The sequence below is a fragment of the Xiphophorus hellerii genome, chromosome 2 (genome assembly GCF_003331165.1).
Source record: "Xiphophorus hellerii strain 12219 chromosome 2, Xiphophorus_hellerii-4.1, whole genome shotgun sequence".
In the NCBI taxonomy this organism is placed as follows: domain Eukaryota; kingdom Metazoa; phylum Chordata; class Actinopteri; order Cyprinodontiformes; family Poeciliidae; genus Xiphophorus; species Xiphophorus hellerii.
The window spans coordinates 30,640,717-30,668,537 of NC_045673.1; the positions used below are offsets into that span (position 1 = coordinate 30,640,717).

Consider the following 27,821-nt stretch of genomic DNA (forward strand, 5'->3'; position numbering starts at 1 on the left):
GTACCTGCTTATCCTCGCAGAGTCGTGGGGAGAGTTTGTCCCTTCTGTCTGTCTGGAACAAAAGGAGACACAATCATGCACATAAATTGATGCCCTGTAACAACTAGACAGACTAATTAAACTTACAGTTATGTTTTTTGACTATGGGAGGAAAACCGGGGAGAACCAAAGCACGCAAATGGAGAACATGCAAACTCCATGCAGAAAGATCAGGCTGGAATGCGGGACCTGCTGTGGAAAGGCAACAGTAATAGTAACTGCACTATTACAGTTAGTGTATGGGGTTCCTGTTACCATACAGTAACAGGAATCCCATATTTGTTTAATGTGTGGTTGCCTGTGTGAGGTGTTCTCCACAGTAGAAAGTGGATGGATGGATGGATGGATGGATGGATGGATGGATGGATGGATGGATGGATGGGATGGATGGATGGACGGATGGACGGACCCAGAGTTGTTGTTCCATATAATAACTTTCTTTCAAACTGCCATATTTTACGCTCATGATTTTCTTTGCTGTTGGAATGGAAATTTTATTAGTATGTGATGCAGATGTGGTGTCAAGCAGCGGTCCAATGGATTTGGATGATAAGATGATAGATGAATAAACTGTTTTCTTCCTTCTCCAACATGGTTACATCTCCAGAAACAGACACACACATGCACACCCCCACATACAGACTCAAACACACCCCCGTCTCACCATACGTGTGTGGACTTGCATTGACTTTCATTAATTTCTATAGCCTAACCCTGACCTTTTCCCTAAACCTAAAAACCTTGAGTATATACCTAACCTACCTAACCTGTGGGATTTGGTAAATAATCAGCTCACTGACTCAGCTAACTATTGCTTGCAACAAAGTTGACAATAATGTATTCTTCACTGCTTTTTAGACATAATACACTTGGCCCTGTTCTATGTCGAGACCGGTCTGTTTTGTGCATAAACTCAATAAAGGAGGAGTGTTTCTGTGTTTTTTTGTGTGTTCTTTCCTGTCAAACCACCAATCAGTGATGACAGAAAGCTGTTCATCCTGTCTAGTTCTTGCTTGTGGTTTCTTGGTGTGGAAAAGGAATATTCCTCTCCACTGTCACCATATGCATTGTGAAAAGAAGGGATTACTGTGCATCAATGCAATAGATGCACAGTATCCTTAAATAACAATCTTCTTGATTGGATTTATGAACTGAATTTGATTGCATTGTATAATATCTGTTTTGAATCTGTCTATATGATTTAATTTATTTGATTTCTCAACAAAATTGTGTCTATTTTTTCTAGTGAAGTGCTTTGTGATTATGTTTTTGTGAGTTGAACTAAACTATAAGCTAAATACTTACAAATACTTACTGGGTTCAAACTCTAAAACAGGAACTGCATGTGCCAAACTATATGTGCTACTGATTTGATGATTAGTAATGAATAGTAAGCCAGTGGTAATAATTAGTTATCAGATCCAATAATAACCCTATATTATTGGATTATTATCATGGTTCATTTCTGCTACCTGTGTCTTTGCTGGGATCATATATCAGATTACATGCACAGTTGCTGATCACCAACTTTCTGCTTGGAATCATAACCAAATTAACATGGCCAAGACTTTCCTGGCTCCACCAATTCTTCTTTTTTCTTTAAAAAAAAAAGAAGGTTTTGTTGGCTCTAGCGGCCTTTATTCGAGAGATGTCAGACTGGAAAGTGGTTGTGAGAGAGGAGATAGACAGGTGGTAAGGGTCATTGGGCCAGGACTCGAACTCATGATGGCTCCCTCCGTACATGGGCGAAGCGCTTTCCCCCTGCACCTGCTCCACCAAGTCTTTAATGATTAGCTCTACAAGTCAGACAAATAACTCAATATTTTTCAACAATAGTTGTATGAATTTTCAACTATTTACTGAATTATTATATAATTGCGTAACCCCAAGATCTTGTATTTGTCATTAAACCTTAGGTGCAGTGTAGTTTGTATTGTACACTGCAATGATGAAGTGTACAATACAAACTCATTTTGGGACAGAGATACAGTTAATACAAAGAGTCAGTCACTGTCCAGCACTGGGTTCCACTCAGCACACCTCAAGGATCACATGGAACAAAGCAAGGAATGGAGCGCACATTCTGCTTTCATCTATTCCTTGCTTTGTACCCTCGCTAAGGGGTATTAAGCTGTTGCTATTAGTTTTATCTTTGGGTGGCTGTTGCCAGCCTTACATGTTATAGGTTATTATCATGATGCAGCAGTGTGCATAAGCAGAAAGAAGACAGAGTGGAAGGACACAGAATTAAGCATCCATAACAGTCAGACTAAACTTATTCAGTGATATGGTCATTTTATTGTTGAATAACTGGTAAACTCTGAAATAATTAAATTGCACAGTTTTAAGAATCCATGGCATTAAACAGAAGTGGGCCTCCAAATAAAATTTTGTATTGGTTCGCAAACAATCTTGGGTTTGCTCTTTGTGAGTGTTGACATAGCCCGTATTTCATCTAAAGTCAAAAAGTTTTTATTTTTCTAATATTAAAATCTGACTGAATTCTGAAAGCTATGTAGGGTTCATAACAGACACCAGTAACACGTAAGTGAAACTTGTAAAAAAAAAAAAAAAAAAAAACGTATCCGCCTCAAATAAGTGACGTAGTAAAAAGTGCCGCCCACAACGGCCTGCCTTCTTCTCCGTGCGCGAGCTCGACAGTCCAAAGTATAAAGAAGCGCGAGCGTTATTATCAGTGGAAAAAAGTAGATTCTGTATGACCTGCCGCGCGCGGACAGAAGCAAGCTTCCTCCTAGCTATCTGTCGCTTGTGATACAGAACTACATGTCCATCAGGATAAACGGACCTCTTTCCAACTTCAGGAGTAACCATCTTAAAATGGAGTGGGAATTATGGATTTAAAGCAGAGAGGACTTGAAATGGGTGGTCTGCTGGCAGAGCTGCTGCTCTGGAATTGCCTGCTGATGGCGGTTGATGGTACGTAGAGTTTTTTTTGTGCTGTTTTTGCTGTTCTGGGGTTGTAGATCTGAACTTTGTAAGGAGATATCTGTTCTTAGTTGGGCTGCAGTGCGCTCTGCACTCTTGCTGTGTCCCCTTAACTGGTACACGGCACCGTCCTCAGCCATACCTTGTAAGAAAGTTGAGGTTTTCGTGTCCCAAGGGTACAACACCAAGGTGGGCTACTGTAGTTCCAGTGGTCCAACCCAAACTTTACTTTGTTGTTTTTTCACACACTGGAAGTAGTGTTTTTGTGGAGATAACCTGTCGTGGTACTTGGCGCGGTCGGTGGAGGACCTTTCTGTCTTAGTGAATCTGAAGTTTAAAGGCAGCCTGGATGTTTTCTCGGGCCTCTCAGCTTCCAGCCATTGCTGCTCGGTGTCGGGTGTCAGACAGCCTTTTTGCGTTAAAGATGAAAAGAACTCGGCGTGTTTATTTGGAAAAGAAAACGCTGTTAGGCACAGCAAAGCTATCTCCCAGGATCTGTTCCTATATTATCTTTTTTCCCCCGACTGAGTCTGATTTGCGGTTTTACTTTTCAATCAGTGAAACCGTATGCAGAGGTTAAATTTTCTTCAGATTAGATCCATTTTTCATTTAATTGTCGCTTGCACATTAAACGTTATCTTTACAGTTGTAGTGATTGAGGTATTTTAATAACTCACGTATATTAAGTTCTAACAAGCTCTAATAGCTAAGACTGGCATTGAAGAGGTGAAACATTCCAGTAAAAGAAGGTTTGTATGGTGGACATTCAGGTTGAGAATGGTTTGTATAAAAAAAATAAAAAATTCCCAAAATTTTGCTAATATATAATATTTCCTTGGGGATCTCGATAAGAACATATTTGCTATCCAAGAAACCCAGATGGAATGAAGGCATTAACTGCAATGTGCTTTAAAACAGTTTTTTATAATCCACCTGTCAGTCTGATACTATGACACGATGGCGGCTCGCTGCAGGGTAGCTACTGGCTTCTTTTGGTTCTCTAAACTGACCGACAATCGGGAAATAAAGGTTTGCAGAATTGATTCACTGCTTTGTTTTTTATGATTTATTATAAAATTTATTAACGTTATAATTCGTGTAATTGTATTGCATGATTTCTATAATAACAGTAAAGATTATTATTATAAATTTTTCTCTGATGAGTATTGATTGGGATGGCAATTGTAACACAGCAAATGTGAAGCTTAGTCATTTTTGAAGCAATTTTTTTTGTCATTAAAGACACTGATGCACATGAAAAATCTAGAAACACCTTTGTACAGCATTACCAATAAATGCCAGGTACAGAACAAAATATGAAATTGTTTTTGTCTAAGGGAATAAATATAAGGCAAGTAACACAAAGAGTCAGAAGAATAAATATAGATTGTTTTAACCTCTTAACTGTCACCAAACACTTCCATCAATGAGAAAACCAGTGACCTCCTGACAGTTAAGGGGATTATTAAACAAAGAAAGCTGACTGTCTCCGTGCTTTAGTTATTAATTGCATAACTATTTTGAAAACAATAATCTGTTGTAGAATTAGCTTAGAAAGCGTACACTGCAGGGCATATTGATACGATCAGCCACTAATGCTTTGTTGCTGTTCATTTCTGCATGCTCATGTAGCTGTAAATGCAAATTGTAGACAGTCTGCAGCCTCATCAGTTCATATGTGCTTGAAAATGTGAAGAACTGGTAAGTTTGATTAGTCTCAAGCTAAATTCTGTGGCTGATTTAGCAGCAAAGCTTCTCCATAATCCTCACTGAAAGGCAGCTCTACCACTGATATTGTGCTTGTGTATGCCTCGTTTCATATATGTATGTAAATTACAGCCTGACCAACAAATAAGAACAAAACACAGACAGTTGAAATAAGTCAAATAATTTGTTTCAATTTTAATATATAACCCTCTCTTCAATTGAAGAGTGACTGATATTGTTGCAAACAATTATCCTAAATTAGAATATAACTTGTCAAACCTTTGTGTGAAAGATGTTCTTGGTGTTTTTATTTAAAATTTCATTCTGATAAACATACATCACTTATGCTCATTTAATTCATAAGATGAATTATCCACTCCATGACAGAAGTAGTCTTTTTGAGCATGTTGGAAATTGATTTGATAACAATGTATTCCATATTTAAGCAGCAAAGCATAAGCCCAGAACACCCCCCCCACGCACACACACACTGAACTGTAGATAATATCATATAATATATGATTATAATATAATTAACATTTTCCATTCATAAACATACAGTACAGTATTGAGTACAGACCAAAAGTTTGGACACACAGTTGTGTCCGAACTTTTGGTCTGTACTGTATGTCTGTGCCTCTGTTCTCTGTGAATAGTCATCTGCATAACACAATGCTGCAAAGTGCAAACCATGTCTTTGTAAATAATCCAATGAATTGTTGTATAGCTGTGAAAGCATCCAGTCATAACAGATTTTGAGTTGTTTTGGGAACAGACTTGTTCCCAAATGTCACTCATTCCTCTTCACACTGGTGAAGAGATACAGTATATAATGTATAATGCGACTGATGTAGAACCTGAAACTGGGAGGACCAGTTTATGCTTGTAGATGCCCCTGCAAGGGGGGATGGGGCGTATTGGCTGAAAGGAAGGAAGAGATTTCCTTCACGCCTTCCCAACTGGGACCCGTAAATATGTGTGAGCATATTTCAGTTTATGTGTGATCTGAACCCGGAGAAATCAAAGCAGACTGCCACAGGCTTCCTTTTGTTATATTACCATCTGTGTTAGCTTACATGTGTACATGACTTCCCATCTGTGATTTTTCCCCCCTTTTGCCTTTTATGTCTTGCTTATGTCTGCCTCAGATTCATACTAAAGCAACAAACACATAAGGTAATATAGACACATAATCATTTTCTTCATCATTCATTTTCTGAAACTTATGCAGATACAGAACAAAATTCACATATTTGAACTGTTTTGGTCACTTGCTACTCTTCAATTTTCAATCACAGTTCTTCCAATTGAAGACTGAATTTTACACTAGTTCCTAAATGATGAACCATTTTCTTTCTTGTCATTGGTTTATAATGATACAGTTGTTCAGTGCTGTAGCAAATGGTAAAATATTATAAATTAATAAAGATGTTGAAGAAAGTTGTGGTGAAAAGTGACTTGCTAGAGTTGGCTGGATATTAACAATTTTCATAAAAACTAGGGGTGCACTGATTGCAGTTTTGCCGATTACTGATTGGCAAAACTGCAGAGTTTTGCTGATTTCAGGAGGAGATCGGCAAAACTCCTGGGAGCTGGGAGCACAGATTATATTGACTGTCCCTTAATGAAAAAAAACTGAAATCTTACAAAAATCACAGGGAATTCAGGGAGCCAGGGCAGAACAAAAACAGGAACCAGGAACAAAAATCAAGCTGAATACCAAAGTGGAAGTAACCAGGATATAATGGGATTAACAGGAGGAACCAGCAAGGAGTGTGAGCAGAAGAAGGGTTTAAATACTGAGAAGATGAATGCTGAAGACCTGAGCTGATTGGCTAACAGGTTGCAGGTGTGAGGAGAGAGAGAGAGAGAGTGAGAGAGAGAGAGAGAGAGAGAGAGAGAGAGTGACACAGGGGGCGAGGGAGAGCACACTGGGGACTAGGAAATAAAATACTGAAGAATAACTACACCTAGGAAACACTAAGAAGGACTGAACTAAAAAGAAATAGAAACATGATTGATTAAAGAAAGAGACTAAGGAGCACAAAATGACAAAACCTCAAACTCAGGATCCTAACAAGTTGCTGGAAAACAGAATTTTTCTATTATTTTTGTAAAAAGGAACAAGTTATTACAATGTGTATATTTTTGGCATGACTAGGGCTGTTAGCATTCCTAACCCATAATCAGAAGTTTCTGTTCACTTGTGGTTGATGCAGATAAGGATGCTTTATTTTTAGTTAGGAAAATATTATTACCGTGCAAATGAAATCTTCTTAAAAGGGAACATGTTAAGTGTAACACTTTTATTCTTATTACTCTTTTCATAACCCTTTATTTGCACAAGAATTTTATAGTAAGGAGGGCAGTAATCTATCCACCGACTTTTACTCAAAAGCAGATTTTGGTTCATCCAATCTACTTTTGATTATTAAATTTGGCTATATGCAACATATGTGATTCAAAAGAGGTACCCAAATCCTATTTCTATTGCTGACAACTGACTAAACCTTTATTATTTTTTCCATCAAGCCTAAATTTGCAAAGTGGTGTCTTTCTTTTATGAAGACAAATGTGCAAAACTCCTTTTTAGTTTTGGATCTACAATAATCTAAAGTTCCTTTTTATACAAACATCAGGCTTCTTTATTTTATTCAATTAAAATCTTAATTTGCTTAGATTATTGTCCTGTGTTAGAGCAAGCCTTTTAAGTATATACATTCAAGCTCTGTGAAGGTGAAGGCCCTAAGTTTAACCAGATTTTGTTTTTGTTCTTATCCTTGAAAAATAGTGTAGAGTTGTGCTTTATGAAAGGTTATTTCTGTTTACACAGATTGCATAGATCTGCCATAAAACCCCATGCTTAAAATGGCCAAAGGTCACGGTTAGTGTTTAATGATTGTTAGTTCCCTGACAGAATGTCTGACTCCAATCCTAGTGGGATTCTAATTCTAGCATGCCTCAAAAATGACAAACTAAGTAGAGATGCACCAATCCTAATGTTGTAGCCAATCTCTCCTCTCTTGGTATTTTAAAGTGTTGACCTGCTGACACCAATTTTGACCTGTGCCAGTTTCTCCTTCTGTATTACAGTACACCTTATGCTGTAATTCATACAGTAGGTAAAATAAGTATTTAACACACAAACATATTTCTCAGTTTAAATAGGTCTGATGATTTTATTGACATAAAATTGACACCAGATGTTAGTAGATGTCAAATAAATCACAGCAAACATAAAGTTATGGGCAAAAAAATGGAATGTCAAAGGGAATAATTATTGAACACTTACAGAAAGGTATGAAACACTTTGTGGAAAAGCCTTTCTGGGTAATGACAACTTCATCCCCTCTCTTGTGTGGAGCAGCTAATCCCATGCATTGCTCTGGTGTGAGATTGACCTATTCTTCCACACAAACATTCTGAGGATTCTTTTTATACACTATGATCAGTTCCACAGATTTTCATTTGGATTCAAGTCAAGTGATAAAGTGGCCCATTCTAGAGCTTTACTTTCTTTCTCTGAAACAGAGTAAGAGTTTCCCCGACTTTGTATTTAGGACACTTGCTCATTTCATCATCAGATTCCTATCAAGAATTCCCTCGTATATTTCTCCATTCATCTTTCTTTCAATCATATAAAGTCAGCACCATATGCTATAAGACAACCCAAACACTGATCTTCCCTCTTTTGTCATGGTGCTTTGAGGTTGTATGCAGAACCAACGTTGACCTCATTTGACAAGACTTTATACTAAATAGCATGTTAATGGATTGTCAAAACCTTATGCAGAAAAGGTCAATCAAGCATCAGCATGTAATTTCTTCAACAGTGGAGTCTTGTACTGTGAATATCCATAGAGGTAGTTGCAGTTGATTACTTCACTTGTTTTCATTGAAAACACCGGAGCTGCTGTTTCCAGCTCTTTGTGAAACTCTGTCAGAGCTTCTTGAACAACTCTGATTATTTATTTGGCTTCAGCCTATTGCTGCTTTATCATGGTGAAATGATGATCTTGATTATGGCTTCAACATTGGTCAAAAGTTTAAAATTAGTTGGATTAGTTGCCTGTATTTTTCTAGTATGGTAATAACCAGCCCCTCTACACTTCACTTTGTACATAGAGTCTGGAGGACCCTCGACTTTTGAGAAACATCCGCTTGCTGGAGGCATGGAGTCTAACATTTTACAAAAGCTTTCAAAGTAAATAACTATTAGGATGAGTTCTCTGCACTAATCAGTTTGTCTGCTTTCCCCACAGCTGCTTAACTCCACACTTTGACTTTCTCTTTTATTAATTTATCTAAATGTCACATGAAGTCTGTAAAACTCACTGCTGAATCTCTCAGATAAAGACATGTGACCAATGTGCTCTTGTTGTCATCTGTAGCCATATTTCAAATAAAGACGTCACGTCATCACATGTTGAGAACTGGTCTCTGTTTTATCTGCCTGAGAATCTCCCTTTTTCCCTTAAACATGAGTTATTGTTTTTGGTTGTTTTCTAGTGTAGCAGGAGACATACTAGACCTGCATGCTTGTGCATAGTAATGCTGGCACCACAAGCTGCAGCTGAAGTGGTCCCAGCAGAAAGAGGTCAACCTCTCCGAGTTACTGAACTAAACTAACGCTGACAAAATGTTTAGACTCTGGAATTATATTGTCGTCAATATGATTTCTGATGTATTTTAATTTCAATTCAGTTCAGTTAATTTATGTAGCACCAATTAACAAAAAATATTGTCAGAAGGAACTTTACAAAAAATCTTCTCAATTCAGTCATACATACATTCCAATTGATCCAGTAAGTTTAGTATATTATACAAAATAGTTTAGAAAGTTTCTATCTAAGGAAACCCAGCACAGAGTCATTGACTTCCAGGATTTCCTCCTCCTGGACAAGCAATCACTTGCATTTTATTGTTGACTTTACAGCAATCCCTCATGCTGAGCATACATGTAGCGACAGAGGAGAGGAAAATCTCTTTAGCAGGAAGAAACCTCCAGGAGAACCAGACCACGGATCAGCCACCTGCCACAACTGACCGTCATCATTTTTGATGTTCAAGAAAGTAAAAAGTGATTTGCTGAAGAGGGAGAACATTTAGTTGGCAGCAGCATCATCTCAGCTGATGACCTCCTGCAAGAATGAATCACATCCAATCTGAACACTAGACCAGGTGTAGCTTCTACAGAGAGAAAAACTGAGAGAAAACCAAAAGCTAACAGTTGAAATAAAAGCAAATAATGTAAATTAGAGAGTAGTAGGAAATGAAAGTGATAAAATTGGAGACACATTTTTGTTTGTTAATTAGCAGCTATTATTTTGCCTTCCTAAATCATTTCAGGTTATTTGGTGTGTTGGAGCTATGTTTTAGTAGTTTGTGTGCATTAATTATCTACTTCACCCTTTGACCTTTGATCCTTGAACGATCAACTGAAAAGTTTAATGATGTAATACCACAGAATTTGTTCAGTAAAATCTTGTTGTATTCTTCTATGGGAACTTGGTAGAGTATGGCGGTAAAGCAGAAAAGTCTGAGAGAACGACTTAACCAAGAATAACTTCAGTTGTATTCCAATCTTAGAAAGGGCTGCTATGAGACTCGTAGTGTGGCAGCCTCGAGTAAAATCATCTCTATTTAGTGGCACAGGGTACACATATTTTTATAAGTATTTATTATAACAGTTATTCTAACATTATCAAACTTTGTAATAGATGATTAGTTTGATTTTGACACAAAGACTTAACCAAAAACATAAAATAAACAGACACTACATTTTGTGAGTTAATGTGCAGTTTATAATACATTGTAGTTGATTATAGAATAACCCTGGTAGTATATGAAGCTGGTTAGTTAGTCTGGCTGTCTGCTCAGGTCAGCTGCCTCACAGACATCCCCTCGTTCCTTCCCATGTCACATTCTACAGCGTCACCGTAATGAGAGTGAGAGGTTCTCCTTTCATTTCTACACCATCACATTTATCACCAAAATGTTTCCTAAACAGCCTCATAGTCTTGTTTGAATAAACCTGCTGATACATACACACACACACAAAAAAGATAAATGTGTGGGGGATGGTGTGCTTTTTCATCTTTCAAACAGTAACCATTTCGTTAAAAGGACTTTGAATAATGTAACCTAAAGGGTAACATTTACAGTATATTCTTAGTATATTTTAAAAGCCGGTTTAAAGCACTTTTGTCATTTCTTGGGTTGCACAATATCAGGAAATGTGTAATTGCAAAATTACTTGAATATTGCATTGACCAGCAAGCCAGATATGTATTGTTGGCAGATAGAGTTTGTAAAGCACTTAATACAGTATAAGATATCCTACTACAGTAAATATCAGATCCAAGCTGTTCTTTACAATTGTGATATTGCAGAAACTGATTACAATTACAATTCATCACATTGTTAACTCAGTTCCAGTCTTTTCATTTTCTAGGTTTAGGCACAATGACACTGAGTTAGTCATGTCTAGCAGTTGACCAGTAATGGAAAATAAAGCTGAAATTCAAAGGAGAGTCTGGATAAAATCTAAGATTAAGTAAAAACCCTGCGTACACTTAGCAGCCACTTCATACAACATTTTTGAACATTTTGTCTCTTAGCTGACCTGATGTAGAAAACCCCATCAGTGCTGTGAACTCATAATAATTTTGTCCTTTTCAGGCTCCCCCCTCCTTCTCTTTGCCAACCGAAGAGATGTGAGATTGGTTGATGGTGATGGTGTGCGGGGCGAGTCAGCCATTGTTGTCAGTGAACTTGAAGATGCAGCCGCAGTGGACTTCCTGTTTGATGAGAGCCTGATCTTTTGGACTGACGTCAGTGAGGAGGCCATCAAACAAACCCACTGGAATCAGTCGTTCAACCGTAAGGCACTGGGTTGTTTTTTTACCGGTTCAGACAAAATGTTCTCATGTAAGCACATTCTCTCTGAAGCCTTGGAGCAGGATAACAGGTGTCACAGTGTTCTTTGCCCATTTGAGATGCATTATTTTCTAAAACCATAACCTTCTCATTTCATTTTGGTTCATTTTGACTTTTCTAATAAAAAACTGTCATTTTCACATTTTTGTTTGCTAGAGTCTGATACTTCTCTTCTTGTTCTGAAAGAACTGCATCTATAAAAAGCTTCTAGTTACTAAGCAGAGACATTTTCCAAACCAGGCCCAGCTGAAACGTTGGGATGGGTTCCCAGTGTTTACCTGGATAATAATTCATCATTCTTGATAAACTCAAATTAATGAGATGTACAACTTTCAAGAACTGATTAGAACAGTATAACAGTATTTCTTACTTCCAGACAAGAATAAGTTAAACTTGTGCTCACATGTCAACATTTAATATAAATGTGTAATGTGCCTCCAGACTGTTCAGTGATAGATTTGTTCAAAAAAGATTGTGTTGATCTGTAATAGTTTTTACTGTTATTTATTTTGCAATAAGAGTAAATTAAAGTAAGGGTTAATTTACTAATTTCTGTATACCTGATAAGCTGCTAAATGAAAGCATATCTGTTTTTTAAACCAGGAGAGTTTGATCCAAAATTATTCATTCAAAGATTTAGGTTTAAAGTACTTTTTTTTTAACATATCCAACATTTTATTTTTGACAGGAAGTAATACTAATGCAAAATAAAACAAAATTAGACATTAATAGGCGGACATTTCTTAAGGAGGTAATGCATATTTATTTAGTTAGTTTTTTTTTTCATGACTATATAATATTAAACCAATCTTCATTTGTATTCAGTCGGAGTTCAATACAGAATGGAACAGGATCCATTGTAAATCACAAATTACTAATGATAATTTACACTACCATCAATATTTGTGGGTTTTCCTTTGCTTCCTATTACAGATCAGACAAAATGAACAGATTTCATACTATCTGGATGTTTAAGCTCTGGTTTGTGCTTCAGATAAGGAACTTTTACATGTATGTCACATAGAAGCAGACCCACAGAAAATTGAATTAGTAATTATTATTGGCATCATTTTTAACACCTGACAAATAAACAGATAACATCTAGTGCCAACAGTTTCTACCTGTTGGTGTTGATTCCCTGACTTGGAAGAAAGAAATCAGATGTGAAAGTGTCTGATCTGCTGCTCACAGTTCAAGTTGAAAATTGAGCCCCAGTAACTTGTACTTCCTGTTCTGTGGGCTACATGTCTTTGATTTAACTGGAAATGTATTATCTCCTGGTAATATTACCCCTAAGAGTGTGTTGTTCTTGCAGCTCTTAAGGAGGCTTTGGGAACTGGTCAAGCAGTGGTTGTGTCTGGGCTGAACAGTCCTGATGGGTTAGCCTGTGACTGGCTGGGGAAGAAGCTCTACTGGACAGACTCAGAGACCAATCGGATTGAAGTCGCCAACCTGGACGGCACCTCCAGGAAAGTCCTAGTTTGGATGGACTTGGACCAACCCAGGGCTATTGCCCTTAATCCTGGACAAAGGTAATCAAGTAAATCACAATGGCTAGGTGGTGGAGGTGGTAGGTGTTTGTCCCTCAAAATGTGGGTTGCTGGTTTGAATACCTACTCCATCTGCGTCTGTTGTTGTTTTTGGCTAAGACACTTCATCCGTTTTGCCTGATGCTGGTGGTCAGAGGGCCCCACTGACTGAATGTAGTGTAAAGTGCTTTGGAGTCCTCTGGACTTGATAAAACAATATACAGGTGCATACTATGTACTATTTTAAACCCCATAAAGCAATGCACACGCATACTACTAGAGCAGGGGTGGGCAATCCTGGTCCTCGAGGGCCGGTGTCCTGCAACTATTAAATGTCTCCCTGGTTCAAAACACTTGAATTCAACAGCTAATCACCTCCCAGTGCAGTCAGGTTTTGTCCAGAGTCCTGCTAATGACCTCATTATTTGACTCAGGTGTGTTGAAGTAGAGATGCATCTAAAAGTTGCAGGAGACCGGCCCTCGAGGCCTGGAGTTGCCCACCCCTGTACTAGAGGCTGCTGTGTGCAGTGTCAGAAGGTGTCAGTAGCTGTTTGATCAGAAACCTTTTTCAGAACCCTTTTTTGTGGGACTGTATATGATATTATACAGTTTCTGTTTTATGGAGGAAGTTTTCCAGTGACTCTGTTTATGGTGACTCGGTTATTTTTTGTCAAAATGTAATAAGATGCAGTGCCTTTCTCAGGGATTTGGTATTTTATTGAAAAAGAACATGAACATGTTTTGAATATGTCTACATACTGCTCGGAATATTCCTATTCCAATATTTTAGGGGAAAAAAATCTTGAAAATGTTCTTCATTCAACTTCTATCAATAGATAACATATTATTATCTATCCATCATTCAGGGTGTCCCCCAGAAAACTTGTTAAGCCCGGTGGTCGATGCTCTGAGGCGGTTCACTGTATTTTTGTATTAAAAGACATTAAGTTGATAGGAAATGTGAAAACATTTTTTCAGTGATTTTTGCTTTGTGTAAGGGTCAGGGTCAGGGCATGAAGCATTTGGGTTATTTTATAAACTTGTACTTTTGCCACATTTACCAGGAGGAGAATTCTTTCTGCTGCTATTCCCAGGAATGCAAATCCTGCTATCAAAACAAGATTTGGTGTGTTTAAAAAACCTAGATATCATTGCCTGATTTTACAACTTTGTGTGACATGTTTTTTTATACTCTCTCTGTTTGCTGCTCAGAGCGTGTGTCACCTTCGTGTGAGCTCATGTTCCAGCATTGGTGACAGCATATAGAGCGCATGTGTTTAGCCAGCGTTTGTAATGTTTGGTGTTTCACAAGAGAGCTAAAAGTAGAGGAGTTCACAGTTAATATCATTAATATCAATAACTGTGAACACGTATCATGTATTAACACAATTATTACATGCCGTGATCTCCTTGAGGGAGGGTGGGCTATCCTGTTGGCAGGGCAGAGCGCCCCACCCCTCTTGGAGAATGGCAGAGTAAATGCTGAGATTTCACACATCGCTATTATCTCTGATTTTCAATCAGAGACAATTAAAACATTTTATTAGTTAACACTTAAAGAAAAGCAGTTGCGGGTATAAAATAAAGGTATGGTGGACGTCATTATGCAACTGTATATTACCATGTTATTAAACTGTTTTCTTCCAGATACATGTATTGGACAGACTGGGGAGAGGAGCCTCGGATAGAACGCGCTGGCATGGATGGCAGCAGCAGGTACTACAAAGTGTAGAATAACAGGCAGATCTGGGCCTACATGCTGGGGTTGAAACTTAAATGTACAAGATCTCTTTCTGCACTCCTCTGGGAGGCGGTCCTAGCCTGTTTGGTGCCCTGGGTGAACCCCCTTTCCAGCACTCGCCCCCCTCCCCTCCAAGAAGTTGTCAACAGCGGTGGAGGGGGCGCATGTTGCCCATATCAAAAATGGCCACTGGCTCCTCTCATTGTGGTCCTGTACTCTCATGCTGATCAGTCTGAGTCCTGACAGATCCAGACTATTGACTGTAGAACAAGCTAGAGAACACATACATGTAAATAACTCATGCATGTAAATAAGATGCTTGCACCGGGGCAATTTACCAAACTGAAGCTAGATTGTTGGACATCACATCACTAAGATAAAAATGATGTGTAAATGACCAGGCTAAAAGGCAAACAAAATGCATTTACATACAAATATACTCCACAAATGTATGAAAATAAGCTAAGGACACTAACTTTACTTGTGCTCTGCTGTCTCATAACAGGAAAGTCATAGTGAATAAGAACATACACTGGCCCAATGGTCTCACCATAGACCTGGTGGAGGAGAAGTTGTACTGGGCTGATGCCAAGCTCAGCTTCATTCACAGAGCCAACCTGGATGGATCTGTACGGTACGCTTTATGTAACATAAGGCTGGATGAAAATGAAAGTCTCAATAATAGTTAAAATTCAGATATCTGAATTATAACCAGATATCTTAACATACAAATGAGTGGGGTGAGTGTTTAAAGATAAAATTGTCAGTGTTTTTTTGTTTATTAATGACTGAACTGATTTGACTTGATCTATAAATTTTTCAAACTCCTAATCAGTGAATACTATATCTATATTAAATATATCTATATCAAAATGGAATACTATATCTACTATATCGTCTATGATGTCTTTGTCTTGTCATAAACATACCCAGAGTGTTGCTTTGACTCGTTCATGCATGTTTGAGAAATTCTTTTCACCAATGTATGCAGTACTTAGTCAGATCCCTTAGAGATTCCAGTATCTATTTAGAACAGTAGCTAATTGGGACATGGGAATAGCTCATAAGACAAGATGATATTTGGTTCATAATTATTAGAAGAAACCAACATTTTATAAGATTTTGGGAAACGTAAGAATTCTGTTTCATTGACATAAATATAGAAAACATTTTTTAAAATCACAAAATGCGTTTTAAATAATGTGTAATTAATGTATCATCTAGTACAGGGTTGACTTTCCCATACTGAAGGCTGTATATATCTATATATTTCATGAATTTGGATACCTTAGAATAATCCAATTTGAGGGTGGTCCTAAAGGCAAGAAAACATTTAAAATTTGCCCTTTTGTGTTTTCATAAATAGAATAAAAGTTTTAATGATATAAATTAGTGTTTTAATGAATCTGTGTTTCGTGTAAAATAATTTAAGTCAGTTTTGATCAATTGACGTAGATTAGATGTTCAACCAGAGATAAATAAATGCAGTTCTATCAGATTAAAGTGGAAGCAGCCCCTTAGTGTAGCACAGATATGGAGCTCCGATGCACTTCACTAGTCTTTTTCATAAAACAATTACATCTTAAACCTTCAAAGACAAGCTAAGTCACAGCTAGCCAATAATCCCAAGTGGAGTTGGTGATATCCCTCACAGCCGAGGCATATCAATAAACCCCGTAGAGGGCTGATTCCACAAAATATACACTACATTGCAAAAGTATTTGCTCACCCATCCAAATGATCAAAATCAGGTGTTCCAATCACTTCCATGGCCACATGTGTATAAAATGAAGCACCTAGGCATGCAGACTGTTTTTATAAACATTTGTCAAAGAGTGGTTCGCTCTCAGGAGCTCACTGAATTCCAGTGTGGAACTGTGATTGGATGCCACCTGTGCAACAAATCCAGTTGTTCACAGTCATGAAATGTCCTCTCTCCTAAATATTCCACAGTCAAATGTTAGCCTTATTATAAGAAAATGGAAGTGTTTGGGAAAGAGAGCAACTCAACCATGAAGTGGTAGGCCACGTAACCTAACGGAGCGAGGTCAGCGAATGCTGAAGCACATAGTGCGAAGAAGTCGGCAACTCTCTGCAGATTCAATCACTACAGACCTCCAAACTTCATGTGACCTTCAGATCTCTGAACACAGCTCTCTGAACAGTGTTCAGAGAGCTTCATGTAATGGGTTTCCTTGGTGGAGCAGGTGCATCCTAGTCAAACATCATCAAGTGCATTGGAAAGCGTTGGATGCAGTGGTGTAAAGCACTCTAGACTCTAGAGCAGTGGAGGCATTCGTTGGAGTGACTAATCGCACTTCTTCATCTGACAATCTGATGGACGAGTCTGGATTTGGTGGTTGCCAGGACAACGGTACTTGTCTGACTGCATTGTACCAAGTGTAAAGTTTGGTGGATGGGGGGATTATGGTGTGGGGTTGTTATTCAGGCCCCTTAGTTCTAGTGAAAGTTCAGCATACCAAGACATTTTGAACAATTCCATGCTCCCAACTTTGTGGGAACAGTTTGGAGCTGGCCCCTTCCTCTTACAACATGACTGTGCACCAGAGCACATAAATAGACATGGATGGAGAGTCTGGTGTGGATAAACTTGACTGGCCTGCAAAGAGTCCTGACCTCAACCTGATGGAACATCTTTGGGGTGAATTAGAACAGAGAGTGAGAGCCAGGCCTTCTCGTACAACATCAGTATGTGGCCTCACTATGCGCTTCTGGTAGAATGGTAAAGATCCCCATCAACACTCCTAAACCTTGTGGACAGCCTTCACAGAAGAGTTGAAGCTGTTCTAGCAGCAAAGGGTGGACCAACGTCATATTGAACCCTGTGGATCAAGAAGGGGATGTCATTTAAACTCATATGTGAGTCAAGGCAGATGAGCAAATACTTTTGGCAATATAGTGTACATCACCACCACATCAGACCCTCTACTCTGGAAGTGGTTTCTACTTAAAAAATATCTTTATACACCTAGCACTTATTCCAGTCATGTCAAACAAGTAGGTGTCTTATAAAACCTGCGTACATTGAATTTATCATTTCATTTTCTATTAATATTTCAACAAACAATGCCTGTAGTCATGTTTTATATAAAATGAATGACTAAATTATTGTCAATTTATGGACTACATTTGGTACAGTTGTTGTTTGGGTGGAAGGTTGGTGTGGATTATTTCAATTCCCTTTATTTTCATTGGACAAACTTGTTTTCACATAGAAATATTCAAGATGCAAAAGACCTATTTCTCCAGATTGAGTTTGCATATGGAGCTTTTGCTGCACTTGTAATACGATTCCATTTGGTTAATTTACAGTAGTTCATACAAGTTCATTCTAATACAATCAAGCCAGGGAAGATTCATTCTAAATTATGGCTGCTTTCACCAGTGAACTACTCTTGCATTACTCATGTTTGAAGCTGTTGTAATATGGGACAACATTATAGTCTTCTGTATAGTACACTGTGTACTGAAGGTTTTCACATGGTGTTATCTCAACATGCAGGGCAAAGTTAACTTGTGCATTTGGTTTAAAAGATGAATTTCAAGATACACAGTTTTTATGGTTTAAAACCTTAAATTCTAGAAAACCCATATTTAATATTCCTCTGTGAGCTGCTTTAAAAAAAAAAAAAAAATAATAATGGTAATGGAGTAAGAAACAGAATAGCTATACTGACAGATTTAAAGAAAAATAAAGAAAAGTCCAAGACAAACAGAGCTGTGGAATGAAGGCCTCAGTTAAAACCAACACAGCTCCACACACTCATCTCTGGATTTAGTTTCCTTTCTCCAGTGCATCGTTCACATCTGTTTTTCTAAATCTTGACATATTTCTCTATCTCTCTTCACCAAATTAATAAGATCAATGATGCCACAGCATATCAAAGCACATAATTTTGCTGAGGTCATCAGTTTTCAAATAAGAAAATGAAAACAGTGAAAATTTAGGCTTGCTTTGATCTGTTGCGATCAGGTAAGATTTCCATATCTAGCCTGGAACCTTTGTTATCTGCTTGGCATAAATCATTCACCATGTCTGTTTTCGCCTTTTATGTGATATCTGCTGTCAGTAAAAAGGAATACATAACGGCAAAAAATCTCCTGCACTTAAAGCTTTGATTCCTTTTTTGAAGTCTTTAATGTGTTTATACTGCAGAGTCAGGCATAAAGCATCTGTTCTGTGGAACTGATTTCTGCCTGTAAATTATGTTGGAATGTGGTGGAGGTGTTTTGAGTCCAAACCAATATATTGGAGCTGTCTGACCAAGTTAGCCTCTGTTCCTTTAGAGGCACAGCAGTAGTTCCACAACCACTGTTTATACTATTAGTGAGCAATAGCAAGTTCTGGTTACAGAAAATCGTGTTGCTCAAATCTGGGCTTTCCAGCCTTTATGGCAGCATCAGCATTTTCTGTGTAGCAACAAAACATTTTTCACAGTGATGTTGCATAGTTGATTTTGCATAGCTTTTACTTGCCTGTTTATCTACTTGTTACTTTTTTCTACCTTTGTGTACTTTCTCATTAATGATGCACTTTTAGTTCTACTGAGAGGGAAACATAAATCCACTTGTAATGTTATTCCATTATTATTTTCACTACACAGTTATTCTAAAAGTGAAATATACCTACTTTCAGTTCTAGTGTTTTATGTACTGTGATATAATATTTGATCTTTATCCATCCAAGCATTATTTATATCTAATATATATGCCAGAGATTCAACACCATCATTATTTATGAGACTGTGTGGTTAAACAGAGCACCTTTCTGCTTGTATTAGCTAACTATTAGCCAGGTTCATCACCCACCATCAAGAAGTGTGAAAACGTCTGTTATTACAAGGGTTGTGATGATGAATTAAGCTTATGAATGAAGCAATCACTGATATTGGCTCTCATCAAGGAGACAAGATAACATTTTAGAAATACAAACAATCCCTATTGTTTTGTTTCCGTAAAGTAAAGGTTTCATAAATATCAAATACAGCAGACTTGAGATGTCAGATAGTGTTGAAAATAAAAAAAATTAAATAAAACTAAGAACAAAAGCTTATAAGAAAAAAAAAAATCAAGCCTGATAAGTACACAAACCATAAATCGGGGGGGGGGGGGGGGGGGGGGGGGGGGTATGGAAGAGAGGGCAGGGAACAGACAGGAAAAATAACGGGTGTAGAGCAAGAAGAAGAGTAGCAAGGAGTGACTGAGAATGAGGTGCTTAAGTACTGGGAGGTTGAATGCTGGAGAAAAGACCTGGGCTAATGAGCTAACAGGTTGCAGGTGTGAGGGGAGAGAGGAGAAGGCAAGCTGAGGAGAGAGAGAGAGGAAGAGGAGGTGACACATGGGGTTGATAGAGAATACACTGGGGACTAGGAAATGAATCTAACAAAATAACTAGACATAAGAAACATAATAAAAATTTGATTAACTAAGAAAAGGACTAGACACAAGAAATAAACATAGCTAGAGTCACTAAGACGCTGAAGTAAAAATAGAAACAAGGCAGAACTAATAGAAAAAACTAAGGAAAACAACATAAACAATCCACAAAACGACTCAGAATCCTAACATCTGTAGAGATTTTTATTCTCCAAATTAAGGAAATGTTTCCATATTTCTAAGTAGTTTAGGTAGATTCCACCACAAAAATTTCTGTTGTTGTCAAGTAGTTATTCATTTTTTTTCATCTTACAGAGAAGCAGTGGTGGAGGGCACCCTGACTCATCCTTTTGCACTAACATTGTCTAAGGAGACGTTATACTGGACTGACTGGCAGACTCGCTCCATCCATGCCTGTAACAAACACAGTGGAGACAAAACCAGAGAGATCCTCGGTGGGATTTATTCTCCAATGGACATCCAGGTTCTGGAGCCTTATCGACAGCCTTACAGTAAGTGGAATGTAATACCTATGTTTAACGATCAATATCGTTAAACACTGACTCGAGTAATAGTGTTTGAACATATTAAGTACTTGATTAATTATTTTCTAAATGAGAAATGTTGCTATTGATCCTAACTTATGCTAATGATTAGAGATGATAGATGAGCTGTTATTTTGTGTTTGGGTCAGTCTCCTGCTGTGATTAGGAAGAAAAGACAGCTGTTGTGGTTGGTCTGGTTGTTTGCAGTATAGGACTGAGGAGTGAAGCAGCTTTTCTAACACAAAATTAATGTTTATATTTCAATTTTGTACAAAGTCAGGCCGGAGAATGTCTCTGTTATTTTTAAGTAAAGTTAAACACTCTTTTTAAAACCAAACCAGAAACCTCCCTGCTTTTTACTTTTAGTGTGTCAAGAGCCTCCTCCTCAGAAACTATTCTGACATTCAGTTTTTTGGCACTAATTGGGATTCAGGAGTAGCCGTGACCATTGGTCTGGATTATTAGATTTTTCTTTGGACATAAATTATGTATTGAAATTCTGATTAAATCTAAGTTTTCCAGATTTTTAACAAAAAACAACAGAAGTTCATCATTTATCTACAGTATAAATGACTATTCACATTAAAAAAAAGAAAACCATATTGCACCCTAGTTCATATCAAGCCTAATCTTTCTTAGTCGTTAATTTCTGTGTTTTCTTTTGTATTATTTCAGTTCAGACTCCGTGCAGCAACAATAACGGAGGCTGCAGTCACCTCTGCCTGCTCTCTCCGCTCCAGCCTTTCTACAGCTGCGCCTGTCCGACGGGAGTCCAGCTTAAAGCAGATGGAAAAACATGCAAGCCAGGTATGTGTCTGATGTCCATTAGTACAAACCTAAACTGCAAGTCCACTCACTTCAGTAGTAACTTTGTTATTTTAGAGCTTGGTTTTACTGCATTTAAAAAAGTGGCTGCTACAGATATGGCAGAGGCAATGAATGCACTAAGCTTAAAAAACATGATGGGATTACAAGAGCAAAAAGTATTTATATGCCACGATAGTAATCAGATAAATCTTCAAAAGGGCAGTTTGACTAAAACATTCCACTTATTAGATCTGTGTTTCCTAAAACATTCAGGAAAAGAAAATGAGGAACGGGGAAGAATGGATAAAATGATGTTGATAAGATCTAAATGGCTTATGGACTCTGTAGTAGTTCCACAGTGAGGGATGATAAAGACTGAAGGAGTATGAAGAAGGGGTCGGAGGATGATCAACAATGAGGATAGTTCAGCAGAGATGAGTTGGGAGGGAGTGTTCTCAGAGCGTTTGGAGGGCCCTGTTCATTTCTAGTTCATTTGATTGCATAACTAATGGTTTATCCAACAATCTGTGAGATTTTAGTCCTTTACAGTGATACTGATTCTGCCTCGGTCCTGGGTGACGTGTTTGGCTGAGGCTCATCCGATCCGATGTGGGAGAGACCTGAGCACAGTGCTGCTCTAACTCTGGACTGCTGGATAGAAACACAGTTAGGCTTGTTTGGGAGCACAGAAGGTTCTCCTGCTGTAACTCCTGCGGGGATAAAGTGGCATTTGAACAGGAGCTGCTTCCTGAAGGCCATCGCTGATGATGGGTTGTTTCTGTGCAGTTCTGTAGCTCTTTTCCCTGAATAAAAATTATTTGCAAGTTAAGGATAAAAAATTAAACATTATTTCAAGTTCGCATCCAGTGTATATCATGGTGTCATCCAGAAATAAGCATGCCGATGATGTCATTGCTCAGTATATGCCACCTGGCTTTTGCCAGCTTTTTTGCACTGGTTTAATATTTTTCTGTGATTTTAAGTGTATGTTAGCATGGTCTAACACCCAATGCAGCTGCTCTTGCATATTATAATGTTTTCATTTTTAGAAAAGAAAATGACTGAAGGATTGTCTATGCAGACTATGTTTATAGTTGCTGCCACTTCTAAAGCTCTAAAAGAGTGTGTGTGTTTGTGTCATCTGGCTCCCAAACTTATTTTAACATATGAACTTTATAATGAAGTAGCTGAAAAGCTCTGGGAACAAGATTATTCTTCTTTGAAGGAATCAAATTGATTTTAGCCGTAGGTGGAGATGACTGAAATAATCGGTGTGTAAGTGTGTGGTATCGCTGACCTTAGAGGTGTCTTTGGTGTTGGAGTGTGATGCGGCACCGGGACCATCATCCTGAAAATCTGTACAGAGACATCTCAGAAGACACATGGAATCTCTAACTGACCAGCTGCCATATTGATTCCCACGATGTTAAAACAATGGAGCCTTATTATGCAAAAAGTAAATACTGAGTAAAGGTTTGTGTGTGTGTGTGTCTCTGAGGCTAGGCAATAAATCTGAATGAAGCATGCCAACCAATCGCCTGGCCACTGTTGACAATAAAAACAACAATGCTTTATTGTGTAAGCCTGCAGTTTGGGCGAACGTCTGTTGCGTATGTGCCTCTAATTTGTTTTGCTTGGCTGGTTAAATTGAAGTGTTTGTTAGTGTTCTGGCAGCAGAGACGGAGCGTGTGTGCGTGTGTGCGTGCGTGTTTATTTGACTCTTAGTCAGTGGTCTTGAAGGGTCTTAAAAGGAAGTGAAGCGAAGATGAGGGCTGAAGTGCAGAAGCTTTTCCTCCTCTAGTCACCGTCTCCCTTGATATTTCCTGGCTGGTTTTCCTCATTTAGGCCGAATCGTTCACCTCTCTGTGTGGAATGTGATTGGGATCTTGTTGGCCTACATTTAATTAGTTATGAAAGGCCAGTCAGAACAAGAAAAACCCTTTAATTTGCAGGAATGCTGTGTATGCTGTGGCTCAGAGCTATTTAATGTTTTGAAGACACAGACATAAAGTTTTGTTGCAAATTATTGATTTTCAGTGATTTGAACAGAAGAATATAAAACTGTGTAAGCTTTACAGGGTAAGTGACAACTGCAAACAGCATGTGATCAAGGTGCTGTTTGAAGTAACAGGGTGTTTTGACAGAATCTGAAATCCACAATAAATTCAAACTTGCCTCCAGAGGTCTCCTTTCTAAAATGCATTTCAAAAAAGACTTTCTACATTTTATGTTGTATTATTATTGTTACTGTTATTAATTAGGACCTATTGCCCATATAAAGGTTGAACTTGTTAACAAACTATCAAAATAAATAAAAAGCAAATGTAGGGGTGACTGTTTGAACTGAATGAGCTGGTTACACATTGATGGTCCTCAACATGAAGATGGATTGTATCTTGATCAGGTGCAGAGCAGGTTTTGCTGCTGGCTAGAAGGACAGACCTGAGGAGAATCTCACTTGATCTGCCAGATTTCACTGACATAGTGCTACAGGTGAATACACTCACTTACACACGCACACACACACCACACACCAACAAAACTGTTGGACTTTGTTATAAGAATGAGGCTCTGAGGTTTTTATCACTCTTCTCATGCAGGTTCATGACATTCGACATGCTATAGCTATAGACTATGACCCAGTTGAAGGTTTTGTCTACTGGACAGATGATGAGGTTCGGGCCATACGACGATCTTACATTGATGGCAGCAATGCCATGATACTGGTTACCATGGACATCAACCACCCAGATGGCATTGCTGTTGACTGGGTGGCCAGAAACCTTTACTGGACTGACACCGGCACTGATCGGATTGAGGTACAGAACTATTTCTTATCTCTGTTCTTTACAACTAGACAGAGATGACACTTCATGTGACAGTAAACATGTCATTGCACTTCTTTTTATTATTGCTGTATGCTGTTTTAGGTTACCAGACTAAATGGAACATCACGAAAAATTTTGATTTCGGAGGACCTGGAGGAACCCAGAGCCATTGTTGTGGATCCTGTTAATGGGTAGGTGTTGTTTGTCTGAATTTGTCACAGCTGGTTCTCTCTATCTTTATTTAAGTAAAACAGCTTTGATTTGATCCCTTTCCAAATAATTCCTTATCCTAACACTAAAAGTTCCTGCAAAAAATGCCATTCATTGCCTTTTGAAGCAGATTTAAAATACACTAACAAGATTAATGACAAAAATAAGTCAGTAAAATAAAAAACATGGGTTTCTTGTTTGCATGTTTGCTGATATCTTTAACTGATGTCTGTCTTCTCACATTGACTCTTCTTTTTCAGTTTTATGTACTGGACAGATTGGGGTCAGCATCCTAAGATTGAGAGAGCAAACCTGGATGGAACAGCTCGGGTGGTTCTGCTCAACAGCTCTCTTGGCTGGCCCAATGGATTAGCCATAGACTACACAGCAGGGAAGCTTTACTGGGGAGATGCTAAAACTGACAAGATAGAGGTAAGTCCATCAGCATGTAGCCTCTTTCAGTTGCTTAGCTGGTCAAGAAATATATGTAGCACAAGAGGAAAGAAAGCTGAATTTCAACTTGATTGTCATTAACTCCAACGGAATGAGAGGAAATGGCAAAACAGCCGAGTGACTCAGATAAACTGCAGTGATTTACTGCTGTCAGCCTACTGCACATTCAAAATTACAAATACCCTTCACAGCAGGCGTTGAGTATATTAGTGTACCACAGCGACCAGGAACCGAGTACTGTGGCTGAACTGAGAAAAGTAATTGTCTGGCACTTGGGAAGATTCAAGATCAAATCCAGCTGTCCCTGGTAAATGTCCTCGGCCAGGCATTGAAGTTTACACTGACCACTGATCTGTGAAAGCCTTGTAGTGTTGAGGTGCTCTGACTGGTCAGTGAGATTCCAGAAAAGTGCTTATGAAATTTGCCACATACCCATGAAATGCGAACATCACTCTAGAGCACAGGTGTCAAACTCCATTCCTCAAGGTCCGGTGTCCTGCAGTTTTTAGATGTGCCACAGGTACAAAACACTGGAATGAAATGGCTTAATTACCTCCTCCTTGTATAGATCAGTTCTCCAGAGTCTTGCTAATGACCTAATTATTCTATTCAGGTGTGGTGCAGCAGAAACACATCTAAAAGTTGCAGGGGAGTGGCCCTCTAGGACTGGAGTTTGACACCTGTGCTCTAGAGAATGTCATCACTCTCTCAACATGAGTCAGATAAATACAAATGTTTTTATTTAACTGATTTCTTAGAAAGCACTAAACCAATGCAGAGCCTTTCAGAGAATCCCAGGACAAAAAGTAGAAACGACTAAAATGCTCCAGAAATATTCCACAGGAACTGAGAAAGTTCACGAGAGATAGGCGGGATGAGAGGCAGGAGAATTTTTCTGTGCCAGTTTCTTTATTCATGGCTGAACAAAAACAACCTGTTGAACACAGTAGAAGAAGTAGCCTACACAGGCACGCTGGTGTGCAGAGCTGACAGAGGTGGAGAAGTTTGTGAGAGTGAACAGAAAAAACGCAGCAGAGGCAAATAAAGCAACAGTAGTCAGCAAGAACAGACCAGGACACATGACGAAGCTTGCACAGTCCTTGGGTTTACTGTGAGTGAAAAAATGTCTGCACTTTTCATCTCTTCTGATTAGCTAGAATATGAGCAATGCAATTTTGGAATTTTTGCACTGAAATGTTAAAAAGTTATATGCCTTTTTGAAAAGGAATAAACAATTTAAGCCGACAAGTAACCAATGTTTACAGTTTTAAAAAGTTTTGAATGTTACTGCATAGTCTGAAATGTACATTCCAGTGAATCATTTGCACTTTCTTTTTTCTGAGAATTCACTGCCAACTATTTCTACTCCTGCACTTTCTCTGACATTAAAGGGCTTATACCATTGGAGCGGTATGCACATTTTTATGGTTTTCAGCCATAGAAACCCATTTATAACTGATTTATTAGTGGTAAACATATCCATTTAAAAATTATTTCTAATCACAGTATTTGTCAGACACTGCACAAGAAGACAGTGCTGGCCAGAAAATGTGTCAAGGATAAGTTACAAGAACTCCCAAAGCATTGCTGCAAGAACAGAATTATGTCATCTTGTTCTTTGAGCCACAGAGAGAGAAGACATTTCTCTGTTTTTGCAGAAAATGTACGAGCATTTACTAAACAATTTGAGTTTAAGTTTGAACCGTTTCTCATCACTTTCAACTCTTTCTCAATCTGATCTTGATAACACACACTGAGGTGTTAAGCAGAAATAAAATTCTGACACATGGTGGGATGACAGTGTCAAACTGATTATTTTGCCACTTAAGTTGATGTGTTTTGAAAAGTATTTTTAGTAGGTGCAAATTTGAAGTAATACCATGCCTTATTTGAAATTTGAATCCCAGCAATGTTGGTAACAAATGTGTAAGCTATTTATGTCTCTTTGTGTGTGTTGAGTTAACAGTTGGATAATTGTGAAGAAAATGCGCTGTTTGCTATGGCACAACGTTAGCAGTAGCCAAATACCTGCAGATATAGCAGGGCTGATTGATGCAGGACTAAATGCCAACTGAAAACTTTCCCACAGCACTAAAAGCCAGATGTTAGTGGGATTGTTAACTATAGGGAAAGGGGTTTGGAAAATAGAGAACAATAAATTGAGGTGGGGTTTGGGGAGTTTTTTATAGTGCCCTCCCCCTCCTGCTCCAAAGCTTCTAGATCCCTTTGAGCAAGTGATCTCTGTTCTCCTTCATTCTGCCAACATCACTACATCTTCTCTTCTTTTACAACATGTTTTACACTTCGTTTGTCTATTTGTTTTTCGCTTTACTCCTGTTCCTGTTGGAGCGGTTTTTTTCCCCCCTGCATTTTCTCTCATTTACCCAGACTTTGGCTGTGGTGTCCCTGTAACTCTGTGACCATAATTCTCAATGTTTGCTTGTGTTAATGTTTGCTACTTGCATAGCAGCAGAGAGAGGAAGGGAGAAGAGTGCAACAAAACAGTGAATAGCCAAGTTTCTGGCTGAATGCTTACCAATTGAAAAGGGGCGGCTGCTCCGTCTCACCCTTCCTCCCATCCTCTGTCAGGGTGAAAGGAGCCACTTCAAAGCCATTTTTCCCACATTTTAACCCTGTTTTTATCTTGCTGAAATGAAATAGCTGATAAAGGTGACGATAT

The 27,821-nt window shown here is 38.4% G+C and overlaps 1 protein-coding gene across 1 annotated transcript in view; it reads left to right on the plus strand.

Annotated features, from left to right (window-relative positions):
• Positions 1 to 2,669: 2,669 nt before the first annotated feature.
• lrp5 (low density lipoprotein receptor-related protein 5) overlaps positions 2,670 to 27,821 on the plus strand; it is a 43,473-nt gene continuing 18,321 nt past the window's right edge. Inside the window, 11 exon segments of the mRNA XM_032546886.1 lie at positions 2,670 to 2,976; positions 11,374 to 11,574; positions 12,947 to 13,163; positions 14,808 to 14,876; positions 15,407 to 15,535; positions 20,614 to 20,810; positions 21,519 to 21,650; positions 24,055 to 24,143; positions 24,251 to 24,469; positions 24,581 to 24,669; positions 24,949 to 25,120. Of these exon segments, the coding sequence (XP_032402777.1) occupies positions 2,892 to 2,976; positions 11,374 to 11,574; positions 12,947 to 13,163; positions 14,808 to 14,876; positions 15,407 to 15,535; positions 20,614 to 20,810; positions 21,519 to 21,650; positions 24,055 to 24,143; positions 24,251 to 24,469; positions 24,581 to 24,669; positions 24,949 to 25,120 (1,599 nt within the window). The 5' untranslated portion in view covers positions 2,670 to 2,891.